The sequence below is a fragment of the Hyperoodon ampullatus genome (assembly GCF_949752795.1).
Source record: "Hyperoodon ampullatus genome assembly, chromosome: 14".
NCBI classification, from domain to species: domain Eukaryota; kingdom Metazoa; phylum Chordata; class Mammalia; order Artiodactyla; family Ziphiidae; genus Hyperoodon; species Hyperoodon ampullatus.
In genome coordinates, this window is record NC_136927.1 from 62,537,270 (window position 1) to 62,556,028 (window position 18,759).

Below are 18,759 nucleotides of genomic sequence, written 5' to 3' on the forward strand. Positions count from 1 at the left end.
TTCCCCCTTCCCAACTGAGAAAAAGCAAATGAAATACTGTTCCTTTTGTGTGTTTATTAGAAAATGTTAACTGGAAAAAAAAAAGTGTGCTTATTTTCTTGGGACAGCACCAGTGATTCTGTGGTTTTTGTGTTGAAAATGTTATGTGGCAGTTTCTGAGCATGATACGCAGGTTGGAATATAGATACTAGGAAACTCTCGGTTTTGTTTTTAATTAACATTAAAATTTAATTTAAATGTTTTGGGTAAATAAAAGTATTGGGTAATTTTTTTTTTCAAAACTCCTGAGTGTACCTGAAAAATCATTGTGTAGTGTTTCTAAATTTCTTGAGAGTTTGGTTCATATTGTCAAAAGGCACTAAAGAATTGTCAGGTATGGAGTGGAGATGTCTTATCCCAGAGCTCTCTGGGTGTGATTTATGTGAATTTCATTTGTTGCTCTTGTGCCACTTTCAAAGTAGAATTCTTGTCATGGGATGTTTTCTTTTATATTTCTTCCTCTTTTTCTTGATTTAAGAGTGAGTTAAAGGGTATTAGAGCTTTGAGTAAGTAGACATATTGATTTGTATGACCACCTTCCATCCTTGTATGTTTTTACAGTGGGACATCCCCTCTTGCATGTCTTAATGCCATGCTACATTCCAATTCAAGAGGAGGAGAGGGGTTATTTTATAAACTACCTGGCCGGATCAGCCTTTTTACACTCAAGGTAAGTAATATAAACTCTACTTTAGTGCAGTGGTTCTTCAGCTTTTAGTGTTCATAAGAATCACTGGCAGGTCTGGAATGTGGCCCGTGAATTTGCATTTCTAATAGGCAGGCAGGTGATGCTGATGCTGTTTTTCTGAAATGGTGCATTGAGATGTTCTAGTGTGAACAGAGTATTAGGAATTACTTAGTCATATCAGCTATTGTGTCTGTATTCAGTTGTTCCTTGTTTATATCTTTGCAGATTGTATGCAATAGAGGGATAAGTATGTGTGGGGGTAATTGCAAATGTGCCTTAATTATAGTTTTGTTTGTAATAACATGTGAAGGATAAATTACTGGACAGCCAAGTAAGACCTACTCTATGGAAAATAACTGAAATGTGAAAATACTTGTGGAAATTCAAAAACTCAGCATTTACCAAGTGACACTAATTACAAAGGAAGAGAACTTAAATCAGGTTCAATTCATAAGCTTAAATAGAGCTGAAATGAACAAGCTAATTATTTTTCTACCATTTGTGATATACATCATTTAAACCAGGGATTGGCAGATTTTTTTCTGTAAAGGACCAGAAAATAAATATTGTAGGTTTTGTGGGCCACACTGCCTCTATCGTAACTATTCAACTCTGCCATTGAAGCAGGAAAGCAGCCACAGAGAATGCACAAACGAATGGGCATGGGTGTGTTCCAATAAAACTTTATTTATAAAAACAAGCAGTGGGCTAGATTTGGCTTGGGGGTGTAGTTTGCTGACTCCTAATTTAGACATAGTTGACCTGTTGATGGTGAGAAACTGAAAATTTGATGCTTATAATCTTCCATAATGTAGTTATAAATTGCAGTAGTCCATAAACAGACTTTTGTAATGTAATGTCAGAAACAGCCTTGGAAGAGTCAGAGCCCTTAGTTCAAAATTTAGCTTTGTCACCTGGGACAGATTTAACCCCTCTTTATGGTGGTGTATGCATCCCTGACAGTCAGTCCTTAATAAGTGGTACCCTTTATGATATTCCTTTAGGTTCCTTGTCCTTAATTGCCTGTTAATGGCATTTTTCTATTATATATTATTATATATATTGTAATTATAGGTAATTATGTATAGTTATAGTTGTGTGTATTATATGTGTTACAAATATGCCTGTTAATGGAACATTTCTCTTTTAAGAGGGAGAAGAAATACCTATTTCTATGGATACCTTAAAGATAGGAATTGAGTTTTCATTTGTCCTTGTAATTTGGCTCTGGGCAGAATTCTTGGCATAGTCCATGCTTAATAATTTTTTTAAATTTTATTTATTTATTATTTTGGCTGCATTATTTTCGTTGCTGCATGCAGGCTTTCTCTAGTTGCGGTGAGTGGGGGCTACTCTTTGTTACGGTGCGCAGGCTTCTCATTGTGGTGGCTTCTCTTGTTGCGAAGCATGGGCTCTAGGCACATGGGCTTCAGTAGTTGTGGCACGTGGGCTCAGTAGTTGTGGCTTGTGGGTTCTAGAGCGCAGGCTCAGTAGTTGTGGCACACAGGCTTAGTTGCTCCGCAGCATGTGGGATCTTCCTGGACCAGGGCTCAAACCCGTGCCTCCTGCATTGGCAGGCAGATTCTTAACCACTGCGCTACCAGGGAAGTCCCTGGTAGACTTTTACCTTGGTTGAGTATCTGTGCATACTATCCATGCGTGTCTCTTTTAACATTTTGACCTGTTGGAAAGCAATATATGCAAATGCAACAGAAAGTAAAATGCAACAGGGAAAGTGAAGGTAGCCCATAAATTCTGCGATTTGTAACCTAAATGATAATTTATATTAATAATATTTGAAAAAATTGGATTATAATTTCCTTATAGCTTTGCTGCTTGTTGTATTCAGTTAATATATTTGCCATGATGGTATTGATACATACAGGCACACCTTATTCTCCACCACCGCCCCCACCCCTCCCGGGGCTCCTTGAGAGTCTGAAGTGTCGATTAGTCTTATTAATTGCCTCATTATCACCACACTATCTTCCAGAAGTTGTGCAGGCATTTACTTTATTGTTATTTGGGAATGGATAAGAAAGGATACCAAAAATCTGAACCAGCTGATTACCATCCTCATCACCCGAGGACCCAGGTCTGCTGAATAAAGTGCAAGGTGGTGCATTTTTTCCTTTTTTATCCTCATTTGAAGAAATTTCAAACCTACAGAAAAATTGGAGTACTACACTGAACACCCCACCTATCTTGCTTTCTTCCTAATTGTTACAAGTTTGCCACATTTGCTTTATCCCTCTCTACGTATGTATGCTTTTTTTCCCAGAACCATTTAAAAGTGTTCAACTAGTACTGGTACTTCACCCTTACATATCTTAGAATATATGTCTTAGGAGCAAGGACATTATCCTACATAACCACAATACCATTGTTATAGTCAAGAAACTTAATGATACAGTAGTATATAATATATAGTCCATATTCAGTTTTTTTCTAGTTCTAAAAGTATTCTTTATGGCTTTATTTATTTATTTACTTTTGGCTACATTGGGTCTTCGTTGCTGCGCGCAGGCTTTCTCTAGTTGTGGCGAGCGGGGGCTACTCTTCGTTGCGGTGCGCGGGCTTCTATTGTGGTGGCTTCTCTTGTTGTGGCTCATGGGCTCTAGAGCGCAGGCTCAGTAGTTGTGGCTTGCGGGCTCTAGGCGCACAGGCTTCAGTAGTTGTGGCACATGGGCTTAGTTGTTCTGTGGCGTGTGGGATCTTCCGGGACCAGGGCTCGAACCCTCGTCCCCTGCATTGGCAGGTGGGTTCTTAACCACTGCGCCACCAGGGAAGTCCTGTGGCATTTTTTGGTCTGTTTTTCTCATGTGTTAAGGAGAAGCATGTGCAGAATGGCTTGGTATTTTTCTCCCCACTGCTTGGAAATCTCTTCTAGCGGGCCATCAAGGTCAGAAACCATGTGGTTTCACTACTTAGTTGAAAATAGGAGTTTTTTCAGTTCTGAATACATTTGTGTGGCCTTATCTATGGTTACCAAAGCTTTACTGATAAGCTGGAGTCTTTGGGGGCATACCACAGGGTTCCTTCTCTGATAAAAGTTGTTCTGGGTAATGCGATGGTACATTTGACACTTTATATGTAGATGCTTGCATCAGGCCTTAGAATTAGTACTCAGGGATGTGTGGGATAGATGAAATCTATCCATGCTTTGAATTCTTGTTTTCAATTGCTTTTCTTAAGCTTTTCCTGAAGTTAGCTGTCAGTGTCCATCATTGCCTGGTTAGAGGTGGGATTTATATTGTTTTTTACACTTGGAATTTCCCATCCTTGTAAAACCAGTGAGAGCTCCTTTGTAGTGTTCTACATTTTTATGACTTTCATGCTGAACTAGTTTGCTTTTGTGACTAGGTGTTTGTGTCATTGGTGAGTTTAACCTGGGTTGTGAGTTGTCATTGCAGCACTCACTGTCAGTCATGACTGCAGTCATCTGAACATTGTTCAGTTTTATTGTGGAATGATGCTCAAGTCAAGGTGTCACAGCCATTTGCACTTTATTATACCTCATGTAGTGATAGGGCTCAGCCTTAGGGAGGTCCTTTAATTCAATTAACAAGTCCAGTTGAATCTTTTTAATATGTAGAATATATATTTTTAAAGTACTAAAAAATCTTCTTGGTAAAAAAATAAATGACTACACTTAAAGTATCCATCCATTAAAATTCACTGTTTGCAAATAAAAGAAAAGCAAATGGAGGAAGAGAGGGAGGTAATTTTTGCAGTTTCACAATGTTATTTATAGATCCACAATTAAATTTTTCACATACAACTCCACACTTGCAGTGATTCCAGAACTATTTATATTACCATTAAATACTGAGGAGACTTCCATACAGTCAAATCATAGAGTCTGTCATTTGCAAGGCAGTACCAGAATCCATTTTGATTTTTGATAGGTACGCATCAAGCTAAGTGGGCTTCTAAAAATGCAAGTCATATCATACCACTATCCTGCTTGGCCCTTGCGTACCTCTCTGATCTCTCCTGGCACCTTCTCCTTGGTCATTATACTTCAGCCACCCTGGCCTTCCTTCATTCTGTTTCTCAAAGGCCCCAACCTTGTGTCCACCTCAGAGCCCTTGCACTTGCTGGCCCCTCTGTCTGGAAAGCTCGGGGGTAACTTCTTGTCATTTGGTTGTTAGTCCAAAAGTATCTTCTCAGTGAGGCTTTCTCTAACGGTAGTTCCAATTCCACAACACTATGAGGGTTTTGGTTGTTTCACAGTCCTACCTCGTTTGTTTGGTTACTTGGTTATCATTAGCCTCCCTCCACTTGAATGTCAGTGCAGGGACTTGGTTTTCACTGTATCTCCTGTGTCTGGCAAATAGTACATAATGTAATAAATATTGGCTGAATGGAAAGTAGAAGATAGCATCATCAATATCTTAAGCCAGCTAGTTCTCCTTGTAGTCTACCTGTCTTTTACATGTTTTATTATAGAATATGCATATTCTGGGTTATTTTTTCTTCTCAGCAAGGCAACTTCTAAGAACCCTTTTTTTTTTTCTTGCTCTCTTTAGAGCAATTCTGCGTTAATCTGTGAAAGAATCTGCTGACACTAGAAATAAATCTTGGGACTTCCCCAGTGGTCCAGTGGTGAAACTCCACGCTTCCAGTGCAGGGGGCGTGGGTTTGATCCCTAGTTGGGGAACTAAGATCCCACATGCCATGCGTGGTGTGGCAAAAAAGAAAAAAAAGAAATCTTTCCCAGGCTGTGGCCATAATGTGGTTCTTCTAATTGCCGACGGCAGAAACTGAGCCATTCGAAACAGTTTGAATGCTTTAGGTATCTTTTAGGTATCACGTTATTCTTTTTAGTTTTGAACTTTGGTCATCATCTTTGTTAGAAAAAAGAATTTCTTCTTTCATATAAAGTGGTAGTGACGTTTTTAGATGATGTCTTTTATAGTCCGTGTTAGCTTTATCAAATATATGATCTTTTTAGTGCGTAGAATCCTAGAATTTTAGTGTGGAAGGGGCTCTCAAATCATCCGATTCATTTGCATTTTGCAGGTAGAAAACTGAACTTCTCACAGATTAGGTTTACCCATGACCATGTGTCCTTGCAACAGATGCATTTGGCCAAGTTGGGACTAGAACCCACGGCCCTACCTTTTGAGTTTGATTTCTTTTCATTATGCCAATTCAGAATAAAGAGTTTTTCTTCAGGTTTTAGGATCTTTGGTTACTTCATCTTTTTGAAGCGTCTTATGAGTTCCTTGATATTTCTCAGAATGTTTGTTTTATTCTCGTAATGAAAATTCTTATAATTGTTAAGCAAAAGTAGCTTTTCATATCCTTAGATGTGTACTCTTCAGTTATGGGTGGTTGGTTTGAATTTCTGCCCTCTGCATTAATCATATTGGCATTTCTGATCGTGGTCGTTCTTTTCTGTACCAGAGTGAGTGGTATATGGTGGTAGTAAGAGCACTGGAGTCAGCTTGAGGTCTGGGGTCCAGCACAGTGCCTCAGGTCCTATGGAATATCTCCATTTATACTTCTTTGTCTCTAACACTGAGAAGTTGAAATAGATTGGTTGTTTAAGTACTTCAGGTATAAAACCTTTTATATCATGAAATGGAGCTGCATGATGTAGATGACTGTGAAACTGCTCTGGTTGAAACAAGCATGAAGACCCCGCTTCTCCATCTCTCGTGGATTCTGCCATCCCTATCCCATTCCCCAAGCACCCAAGGCATCTTTCCCAGACCCAGGAGCTCTGTTGAAAACCTCCTAGAGTGAAAATTCAGTGAAGATCCTTCCTGTGCTCACATTTTAGCATCTAGACTATTTTGTGTGAAAATTAAGTCGGCCCTGGATATTTTTCTTTCCTGTTCTTTTGTGATGCATTTGGTATTTACTGGAAGCTGACTGTTTTATTACAAACCCTTTCCCACTCTGTACTGCATAGAAGGCCTACTTAGTAGAGCAGTACCATTTACTCTGGTTAATGGTAGCAGTAGTTTGGTCTTGATGGAGGCTTTGACCCGTCATTTGGTAAAAGTTTCCTTATTGGAGTAATTCTCAAGGGCCGCCTGGATCCACCTTTGAAAAATGGGGTATTCTGTTGTCTGACAGGATATTCAGCAAGCTCAGGGAGAAAAGAGAACTTGATTGTTAATGGAGCCCTGGTCAGACTCTGGTTTGCCTAAGAGGTGAGCAGCCTTTTGTCCTGCTACCTCCTGAAGTTCAAAGCCCTGTACGTATGAAGTGGTAAATGATAAAGGTCAGGGAACAGAGGTTTGGAAAGCACTACCACTGGAATTATTTTCTGTAGCTCAGAGGGGTGGGCAGGATGATAATTTCAAGGTTTCTAAAGCAGTATATTTTTAACAAAAAGGTTATAAACATTTTTTAAGTGTGATTTTAAAGCATCAGGGTTCTAGGAAAATGAGGATCTTGTATGTGCTTCAGGCTTCCTTGGGACTGTGTGAAAAATGCTTAAACTTTCCTATGGTCAGCCAGTATGAAAACTGCGTTTGACCTCTTCTCAATCCTTCATATCAGACTTTTTGGGAGGGTTGTTTGAGGAACTTGTTTAGTGTAAGAAAGTTGCTTCTTATTCTAGTTTACATAATCTGGTAGAAAAGATGGAAACTAATGCTTAATTGAGTGCTAACTATATTCCAGACAGGCATCATACTGCTCACATTGGTCTTTTGAAACATAAATATGTTTCCTACTCCTGTACTAATGGGGGAAACAGCCTGAGAGAGTTTAAGTAAATGGTATGAAGTCACGTTTTTGGTTATTTGAGAGGTTGGTATTTAACACACGGAGGACAGGTCAGGATATTCTAAGTTTCTACCAAATGAGTTGGCTCTCAAATATGTGAGATGCATACTCAAGGTTCTGAAAGAATAACTTCAAATTCTTCGTGCATCATGAAGCAGGAGAAGAATAGGGAGCCAAAAAAGATGTCTATTTTCTTCTGGAAGGTGCTGTCTTCTTCGATTCAGTTGTGCTAGATGGGCTTTGAAATGTGTGCTTTTTCAGTCAGGTAATCCTTTTGTTTCAGTTTTCTCTTTGGCTCTTTATGCCAGCTTTTCTTTGGTAAATTAACTCCTGACAGTTCTTTTAAAACTCCTTACTATTTTTTTTGGTCTGCATTTCCACTGCCACCTTAGTCTAAGTTATCCTTGTATGCTAGCTACTGAAATAGCTCCTGCCTGGTCTACTTGCTTTCACTTTTGCCTCCTTAGAATCCAGTTTGCTCTTTTGTAATCCACAAAGCAGCCAGAGGGGTTTTTTAAAAAACAATTTGATCATGACACATTTCTATCTGATTCAAGTCTGTGGTTTCCTATGGTGTTTACCAAAAAATCCAAACCTTGCTCAGCCACACTGCCCTTCTTTCAGTTCTTTGAATTCCTGAAGCTCTTTCCAGTTTTAGGGTCTCCTATTTGGAGCTCTCTTCTCTCCACTTCTGCCTGGCTCAGCTAAATGGGTATCAACTTAAATCTCAGTCCCTTAGAGGAGCCTTCTCTCTAAATTGGGTTTTCCTGTTGTGCCCTGAACTTTACTTCTTTTCACTTACAACTTTATAATTATATAATTATTTGGGTGATTGTTTGATGTCTCTCCTGACCAGGTCTTAGGGCAGAGAATCTGTATTATTTTGTTCTGGGCTATATCCTCAGCATCTATCATAGTAGGTGCTTAAAAATGTTTGTTAGATAAATGCAGTGGAAAAAGCATAGAAGGAGGTTGTTAATGATTTGATTGGTAGCAGTTCTCTCTGCCAAACAGTAGAATTGGTTCAGAATAGTAATTGTTAGTATTAAAATTGAAACATGTAGTACAGAATGTGTATCAGGATCTCTTTTTCAGGGAATGGAGTGTTTGAAGACCTCCAAAGTGTAAGCTTTGTTTTCTCAAAAGAAAGAAAAAGTAATGTCCAGTGTTGCCTTTGAAATCTAGTGCCGTATTGATTCCTGATATTCTGTGTTTGCCTGCCTTCTTTTTTCTATTGCCTCTCCCTGAAAACTTATAGAATCTTATTTCCATGATTATGTGCTTTAGTGTGGGTCTTTTTTCACTCCACATGTCTTACTCAAATGTCTGATGATTTTTGGTTGAGGGCTATTCTTGACTCTTAAATATTAGCGGGAAGTTCAGTGTATTGTGGTTTTGTGGCTTCGCTTGTCTCCTGCAGCAGTAGGTAGTGGTTGTCACTTAGATGTATGGTACTGGAGTAGGGGTGTCCATCTCCTCCTAATGTAGACTTAGCAATTCCCACGTTCTCAATTCCATACCTCATCCTTGTCTGCCATGTACCTGGTTTAAGTTCTGAGCCTGTCTGGAATTTAGGGGATGAATCTGCTTGGGTCTTTTCAGTATCTCCTAGATTACTGTAGTAGCTTCCTAACTGGTCTCCTTACTTTGCTCTTGCCACCCTCCTCAACACTGGAGCCAGGAAATTTTTTTAAAAGTTCAGTCAGGGGCTTCCCTGGTGGCGCAGTGGTTGAGAGTCCGCCCGCCGATGCAGGGGACACGGGTTCGTGCCCCGGTCCGGGAAGATCCCACATGCCGTGGAGCGGCTGGGTCCGTGAGCCATGGCCGCTGAGCCTGCACGTCCGGAGCCTGTGCTCCGCAACGGGAGAGGCCACAGCAGTGAGAGGCCCGCGTACTGCAAAAAAAAAAAAAAAAAAGTTCAGTCAGACTGTGTCATTCCTCCCACCCCGCTTCACTCAGGGTAAAGGCCAAAATCCTTAGAGTTGCTTGCAGTGCCCTTTCGCCATCTTCCTCCACCCTCACTCCCATCTCTCTTCCTCTTACTCTCTCCCCTTGTTCACTCTGCTTGACAAACACAGTGGCTTCTTTGGTGATCCTTTAACATGCTGTCGCTATTCGTCTCCGGGATTTTGCCTGCGCTGCTTCAGCTGTCTGCAGTGCTTTCTCCCAAACACCTTCATGCCTCGCTCCCTCACCTCCTTCAAGTCTGTGCTTGAATTGCACCCTGATGCCTCCACACCGCGTAGCTCTCCCAGTCCCCCTGTTCCCTGCTTTACTTTTTATTTTCTTGGTATCTATCACTGTGTGATATACCATATTATATATGTTTTGTTTATTGTTATTGTATGTCTCCTTTGACTAGAACTAGTCCTCTAGGGGAGGAGTTTTTTTTTTTTGCGGTACGCGGGCCTCTCACTGTTGTAGCCTCTGCCGTTGCGGAGCACAGGCTCCGGACGCGCAGGCTTAGCAGCCATGGCTCACGGGCCCAGGAGCGGCATGTGGGATCTTCCCGGACCGCGGCACGAACCCGAGTCCCCTGCATCAGCAGGCGGACTCTCAACCACTGGCGCCACCAGGGAATCCTGGGGGGGAGTTTTTAATTTTAGTTAATGCCATCTCTTCAGCCCCTAGGAAAAAAGTAGGCACTCAGTAAGTATTTGTGTGAGTAAATGAATCATAGTTTATTTCTTTTAATTTGGTAATATAGTGAATTAGTTCAGTAGAATTTTTTCTAGTGCTCAAGCATCCTTGTATTCCTAGGATAAATGTCACTTTGACATGGTTTTCTTTTAAATAACACGTCATTGGATTTAGAGTATGAATAATTTATTTAGGATTCTTACATCTGTATTCACAAGTGACCGATCTGATATTTTGATTTCAAACCTTACTGTGCTTTGATATTAAAACAAGCTGTGCTGTTTTCCCTCCGTTGATTTTTGCAGTAGTCTCTTTAAGACAGAGATTATTTGGTTTTTTTGGTAGAACATGCCTATGAAGCCTACTGGGTGTGATGTGTCTTACTTTGAGAATATGTTGTTTTTAACTTTTTAAAATTGTGAAATATATAAACTATACAAAAGAGAATATATGCAAATTTTGTTATTTTAGGTAATAATAACTAAGAAATAAACTGCACACTGTATCCACCAGCCATCTCAAGAACAGAACATCCTCTGCACTCTTTGAAACCTCTGCGCATATCCCTTTCTCTCCCTGTGGAAGATAACCACTATTCTAATTTTCATATTAATCATTACCTTGCTTTTATTTCCAGGTTTACCCACATGTGTATGTATTGCTGAACATGCTTTAAATATATCTTTATGTGAATGGAATCACATTGTGTGTATTTTTCTCTCACTTGCTGCTTTGTGCTTATCATTTCTGAGCTTGATGTGTGTTGGTGCATTTAATTGAAATACATCATACTTTCTGCTATTTGCTGTCTTATGGTTTGAATATTCCGTGATTTCTTTGTCCATTCTGCTCTTGGTGTGCATTTGGATTGTTTCTAGTTCTCGCTGTAACAAACACTGCTGCATTGAATACTCTTGTACGTCTCTTGGCGCATGTGTGCGGTAGCTTCTCTAGGGTGTATACATTGCTAGGAATGGGACTGACCAGGAGGTTTTGCACCTAATCATCATGACTAGGTAGTACAGCTGTTTTTCGTATGTAATCATATGAATTTGTAAAGTAACCGTATGAATTTACATTGCTTTCATAGTACGTGAGAATCCCTATTGTTCCACAGCCTGAGTATTGTGGGTGTAAATTAGTATTTTTGTTCTGTTTTTAAATTACGATATCATTTACCTACAGCAAAATTCACCCATTTTGATGTACTAGTGTATAGTGTACTAGTATACAGTTCTATGAGTTTTTTTTTAAAATTCATTTTTTTTTTAGTTCACATTTGTTTTGACATTTTATTTGGCATTTTAACAGTGCTATTTAAAGGTATGCCATACGTGTCTTGAATGCAGTTGCTCCAGTAAATGCTTTTGCTAAAACATGCTTCTCCCTCCCCTAAAAATTCAGTTTTACATTTATGTACAGTAAAATTCACCCTTTTCTGGTCATAGTCCTTTGAGTTTTGACAGACACATACGGATGTGTAACTGCCACCATAATTAAGATATAGAACAGTTCCATCACCCCAGAAACTACCCCCTTGCTTTTCTGTAGTCAGTTCCTCTCCCGACCCCAGCTCCTGGCCAGCCATTGATTTGTTTTCTATCCTTGCAGTTATGCCTTTTCCAGAATGTCATATAAATGGATTTATACATTATGTAGCCTTTTGAGTCTGGCTTCTTTCGCTTAGTGTGAGGTATCTGAGATTTAGCTATCTTGTACAGTATAGTTCCCCCTTACCCGAGGTTTCACTTTCTACAGTTTCAGTAACTGGTGGTCAACTGCAGTCTGAAAATACTAAATGGAAAATTCCAGAAGTCAACAATTCATAAGTATTAAATTGCACACTGTACTGAGTAGTGTGGTGAAATCTTGAGCCATCCTGTGCTGTCCCACCCGTGATCACCAACCATCGACATCATCTCCTCCTGGCATCCAACCACTGATGTTGTCATGGCTCAGTGATCTAGGATTACCTAAAGCAGATGATCTTCCTCTTGAAGAAGGTCAATAGTAGCCTAACACTACGCCACAATGCCTACATCATTCACCTCACTTCATCTCATCATGTAGGCTTTTTATCATCTCATATTATCACAGGAAGAAGGGTGAGTACAGTACAGTAAGATAATTTTGAGACAGAGACCACATCTACATAGCTCTTACTATAGTTCTATTTTATTATTGTTGTTAATCTCTTACTGTGCCTAACTTATAAACTTTATCATTGGTGTGTATGTATAGGAAAAAACATAGTATATATATAGAGTTCGGTACTATCTGGGTTTCAGGCTTCCACTGGGCGTCTTGGAACATATTCCCCATGGATAAGGGGGGACTACTGTATATCAATAATTTGTTCCTTTTTAGTGCTGAATAATATCCCATTGTATGGATCTACCATGTTTTGCTTATCCATTCCTCAGCTGGTGGACGTTTGGATTGTTTTCTTCTTTGGACTACTAAGAGTAGTGCTATGAATATTTGTAGACAAGTCTTGTGATAAACGTTTTAATTCCTCTTGGGTAGATGCCTAGGAGTGGAATTGCTGAGTTGTGTTGTAATTACTGTTTACTTTTCTAAGAAACAGCCAACCTGTTTTCCAAAGTGGCTATATAATCTTACATTTAAGTTTTTTGTTCTGTAGTAAAATTTTTTTTTTCGCCCGGCAGTATTATTGTTTTCCTGAAGTCTATTTTGTTATTGATATAGCCCATCCAACTGCCTTATAATTAGTTTTTTCATGGTATACTTTTTCCATCCTTTTGCTGTTAACCTCTCTATGTCTTTCATGTTTAAGGTTTCTTTATATTTTTAGTTGGATCTTATTTATTTTTATCCAGTCTAATAATTTCTCCCTTTTAATTAGGATGCTTGGACCATGTACATTTAGTGGAATTACTGATAAGTTTGGATTAAGTCTTCCATCTAGCTCTTTGTTTTCTCTTTGACCTATTTTCCTTTTTTCTTTTCCTGCCTTCTTTTGGATTGAGTATTTTTATTTTTTATTCATATTTCTTTGAGACATTTATTTATTAAAAATTTTTAATTGAAGTATAGTTGATTTACAATGTTTCAGGTGTACAGCAAAGTGATTCAGCTATATATATACATATATATCTATTCTTTTACAGATTCATTTCCATTATAGGTTATTACAAGATACTGAATATAATTCCCTGTGCTATGCAGTAGGCCCTTGTTTATCTATTTTATATATAGTAGTGTGTATCTGTTAATCCCAAATTCCTAATTTATCCCTCCCCCGCCACTTTACCCCTGGATTGAGTATTTATAATATTCCCTTTTATCATCACTGTTAGCTTATTAACTGTATCTGTTTTTTCCCCAGAGGTTGCTTTATTATTTACAAAATGCATCTTTAACTTCTCACAGACTACCTTTAGATAGTATTATACATTTCACATAAAATGTAGCATCCTTGTGATGCTGTTCTTCCATTTACCCCCTCCTAGTCTTTGTGCTATTCTTTTCATACATTCTACTTTTATATAGGTTATACACTTCACAAAGCATTACTACTTTTGCTGTAAAGAAATTCTTGTAAAGAAATTTAAAGATGGGAAAGTCTTATTTTACCCACATATTTACCATTTCTAGTATTCTTCATTTCTTTGTGGAGGTCCACGTTTCCATTTTTAGTGTTTTCCTTCCTTCTGAAGAGCTTTCTTTAACAGTACTGTGGTGCAGATATGCTGTGACAGATTCTCTCAGCTTTTCCTTGTGTGACAATGTCTTTATTTTGCCTTGAAGGCTATTTTATCTAGATACATTGAAAGGTCGCCCCCCACCCCCACCAGCATTTTAAAGATGCCAATCCTTTGTTTTCTGGTTTGCATAGTTTCTGATGAAAAGTTTGTGGTAATTCTTATATGTGTCCCTCTTTTTTCTGTTGCAGGTTTGAAGATTTTTCTCTGTATTATAGGTTTTGACAATTTGATTATGAGGTACCATGGTAAACTTCTAAGATCTGTGGGTCAGATTTGAAATATTTTCAGCCATTTTTTCTTTAATTTTTTTTTCCTGTCGTTCTGTTTCTTCTGGAATGACATGTGTGTTTGACCACTTTATATTATACCACAGGTCACTGATGCTCTGTTAATTTTTTCCAATCTTTTGTTTCTGTGCTTCATTTTGAATACTTTCTGTTGCTATGATCTTTTCTCCTGCAGTATCTAATTTGCTTTTAATCTGATCCAGTGGATTTTTCATTACAGATAATGTATTTTTCATCATTATAAATTCCATTTTTTTCTTATTCTATGTCTTCCTTTTTTCTCATTGTGTTCATTCTTTTAATCCTTGATCATAGTGCATGCATTTATAGTAGCTGTTTTAAGTCTTTGTCTACTAATTCCATCTCTGTCATTTCTGGGTCTTTTGCTGTTGACTCTTCTGCTTGTGAGTCATATTTTCCTGCTTCTTGGCATATCTAATAGTTTTTGTTTGGATGCTGACAATGTGAATTTTACAATGTTCAGTGCTACAGTCTATCTTCCTTTCAAGAGTGTTGGGCTTTATTTTGTTTTGGCAAGTGATAAGGTTACTCCCTTTGGATTAGTTTACTCCCTTTGAGGCTTGTTTTTTAAGCTTTGTTAGGGCAGGTCAGAGTAGCCTTTTCTCTAAGGATGATTTAACTCTCCTACTAAGATACTTCCCTTCTGGGGTCTATACCAAATGCCTCCGATGGTTCACAATGTCCCTCCACTCTGACTAGTTGTTAACTCCTAAGTCTCTAGGCCTTCTGTTTGGCGGAATTTCCTCTGGGAATTACTCAGCCATTCATTGCCCAGCCTAATGGAATTTCACCGTATACATACGCAGAGACCCTATGCAGATTTTTCTGCAAAGCTTTCTTCTCTCTGGAATTCTGTTGTGCAACCTCAAGCCATTTTAGCCAACCAGAACTTTGATTCCTGTCTCAGCTCAGGAAACTGCTGTGCTCTACTTGAGATGCCCCATATATGTGTGTGTGTGTGTGTTTTTTTAAGATAAACTGTTTCATGAGTTCTTGTTGATAATTCCAATTCAAATTCAAGACTATAGGTTTTTTGCTTGACCTTTTTCAGTTTTACATGTATACCTCCTTTCTTATGTGGAAATTTGGTTCCCAGTGAAACCACATAATTACTCATTTGCTTTTTCCAATAATCTCAGAATAACAATACCAGCACTACCACCACCAATATGAATACTCTAAAGGGTTTTTGTTTTTGTTGTTGGCCTTAGGTATATCTTACTAGGGATTTAACACATCACTGCAATTTAAAAATCACTTGAAATAATTCATTTCTGTGTGGTTATGCCATCAGCTTGATACACAGTTTGGTTTATTAGTTTTACCTACTTTTAGAGATTGCATTTATAAATTTTAGTTTTGCTTTATAATGATGTAAAATATTTATGTATGGTTAAATACACAGCACAATGTTCATTTAATGAATTCTGTCTCCTTTACCTGCTTCTTTTCCCTGTGGGTAAGCATTTTATTTTATTTATTTTTTGTTATTTTCCTTCCTTTTCAGAAATATAAACAACATATTTGTATCCTCCTTTTTTAGAATGGCATCATTACACACTTTTCCCCACTTTATTTTTTTTACTTGACAGTATGTCCAGGAGATCACACGGCCATATTATAGAGCTATTCATTGTTCCTCTTGACAGATGTTTAGCACTGTATTTTGTGGATTTACCATTGTCAAAAATAATCAAAGTGTGATCCACAGACTGCTCTCAGTTTGTGAACTATTGTTCCTATCTGTGATGAGCTAAGTACAGAAATTTGGAATGTTTAGAAACTTTTATTGCAATTTGACATTGCCACAACACCTGAGTATGATTGGTGGACTCATCCCCACTCTAGAACAGTGTATAGATCAGCTTGGGTGTTTTCAGGCTTGCACAGTGAGTCATGTGGACTAGTCCTGTGCAGTAGGACCACATACTGGTCTTTGATGGGTTGGGGGAAAAAACCAAAACTGGTCCTTTAACCCAGATAGATTGAGAAGGAATGTATCTACTCTGTGTACCCTTTTGGTGTACCTGGCGCTACAGGTTTCAACGTGTACTTTTTTTTTTTTTTTTTTTTTTTTTGCTACTTGGGCCTCTCACTGTTGTGGCCTCTCCCGTTGCGGAGCACAGGCTCCGGATGGCAGGCTCAGCGGCCATGGCTCACGGGCCCAGCCGTTCCGCGGCATGTGGGATCCTCCCGGACCAGGGCACGAACCCTCGTCCCCTGCATCGGCAGGTGGACTCTCAACCACCGCGCCACCAGGGAAGCCCCAACATGCGTACTTTTAAAATATTTCTTCAGTTCTAAATATTTTGAGATTTCTATTATGAAATCTTACTTAATTCATGAATTAAAGTGGTTTTTTATAAGTTTCCAAATATATTTATTGTGTTTCCCTCCTATTTTATCCATTTTATTAAATCAGTGTCAAAGAAGTGGTATGTGTGTTTTGGATTCTGTTGAGACTTCTGGCTTGATATTATGGTCAGTTTTTTAAGTGTTTTAGCTGTGCTTTAGCAGTATATTTTTTTTTACTTGTCTATTTTCTGTATTAGTATTCTATCTACTTTCTGTCTCTATGACTTTGACTACTCTAGTACCTTATATAAATGGAATCATACAGTATTTATCCTTTTGTGACTGGCTTATTTCACTTAGCGTAATGTCTTCAGGGTTCATCCATGTTGCACTGTGAACTCACTTTTAAAATTCCTCTTTTTTACCCTCTGCTGACTTGGAAGTTATTTATTCTCTTTCTATCATATAGGTTACCTTTACGTTTTTCACCATGAATACTTACAGCCTAAACTGAATATCTATCTTTCCTCATAAACGATAATTGCATTTTCAAATGTTTTAATTCTCAATGTTTCATCTCTCCCATGCTCTTCTCTAGTTCCACCTTACTTTTAGCTCTCTCAAAGACAGGCATTAAAAAATGTTTAAAAGTTAGTATTTATGTTGAGATATTGCAGATTTATTGGTTTACTATTGCTTCTTGCATCCCATTCTTTCATTCTATGTTTCCTTTCTTTTGTATTAATATTAATGTACATCATTTATCTAGCGCTTCCAATTTGGATCTGTAAGTATAAACTACCTTTCTGTATCTTAAGGCCTCTTTGTTTTTACTCTTAGATGGCATTTTACTTGTGTAATGATTTGTAGTTAACTGTTACTTTCCCTCATAGGAAGATGTCATTCCCTTGTCTTCTGGCATCCATTGTTGCATTTGAGAAGTCTGGTGTCCGTTGCTAGTTATAATCATTCTTTTCTTTTGGTTGCTTTTACTACTTTTTGCTTGTCTTTATTCTGCAGTTTTGCTATAGTGTATATTTGAGTAAATTACCCTGGCAATCTGAAAACTCACGTGTTCAATTTTGGTCAGTATGTCTTTGAATATAATCTTTCTTGCTTCCTCTTCTGTTGTTGATATTTATTGATATTTCACCATGTTAAAACTTCTCATTCTGTCTTCCATACTTTCATATTTTCTATCTCTTTCTTTTTGTGCTACATTCTATGAGATTATTTCAGATCAAGAATACAGTTTACTAATTCTTTAGTTTTGACTGAGCATTCAGCTTTATAGTCACATTTTTATTTCTAGATTTTTTACCTGATTCTTTTTGAAATTTGTGTATTCTCATTTTATCCTGTTGTTGTTTTGTGGTTTTTCTTTCTTTCTTTCTGTACATTTAAAAAATAATTATTTAAAAGCCTCTTTATTCTATTTTACTTAGATCTGGAGGCCTGAGTTTGCATATTTGTTGTGTCTGCTGAAAATCCTTCCTGTCTTTGAGGGCTCATTTCTTTATATAGTTTTTAATTTTGACTTATAGGTTTATCATCTGTGGGATTTGTTTTTTTATGTGAGTCAAGTTGTGGAGGTGTCCCTGTAAGAAAGTTTGGAGCTTCTGCTGATCCTGGCAGGTGTCTGTAGTGTGATTCCTGTGGTTAGGCTAATTTCTTGGCTTGGCGTTCCTGGACTGCTTGGGTACAGTGATTTTTGGAACTCATACTTGTGATAATGGGGTTTCATTTTCTCAGAGGTGACTTTTTCACCTCTTGACTTCTAGCATATGGCATACTTCTTTTTCATGGACTGGAAATGGGAGTTCATGTTATTCCTGTGTAGTTCTTTTGTGGCTTTTGGTATTTTATGCATTTGACTCATTTTCAATTTCTTGTCTCTTAGTTTCTTTCAGGCATTAAAACACCTGTCCCAAGCCCTAAGCCCTGTGTCTGGTTTTAGTAGCCCTATGAGTTATTTGGCCTTGTAGCTTGTTTCTAGCATCAGGGAATTTCCCTTTCTTGCTTTTGGGCTTGCCTATGTGTATGTGTTATATTTTGCACAGTTTTTCTGTGTATTTGGATTGGGAAACGAGTGTTGCTGTGTCAGGCCTGTCTGCCATATTCACTGGAAGATCCGTGACACATTTGCTCACTTGCAGTTACGTCCTGTAAGACAGGTGTAACTCACTAAAACATAGAAGTTTCTGAGTTCTGTCAGAATGGTGCTACTAGTGATGCAGCCAGCTGTGGTGTCACTGAGATTGTTTCACCTCGCTCACAAAGCACTCTGTCAGACTGCAAGGATATATCCGTTGAC

General features: G+C 38.3%; 1 protein-coding gene across 1 annotated transcript in view; it reads left to right on the forward strand.

Moving 5' to 3' along the window:
* Positions 1-18,759, forward strand: part of ASXL1 (ASXL transcriptional regulator 1) — a gene marked incomplete at its 5' end in the record, with an annotated part of 72,584 nt that overhangs the window by 7,472 nt on the left and 46,353 nt on the right. Inside the window, one exon of the mRNA XM_079718795.1 lies at positions 601-709. Within this exon, the coding sequence (XP_079574921.1) occupies positions 601-709 (109 nt within the window). The remainder of the gene's footprint in view (positions 1-600; positions 710-18,759) is intronic.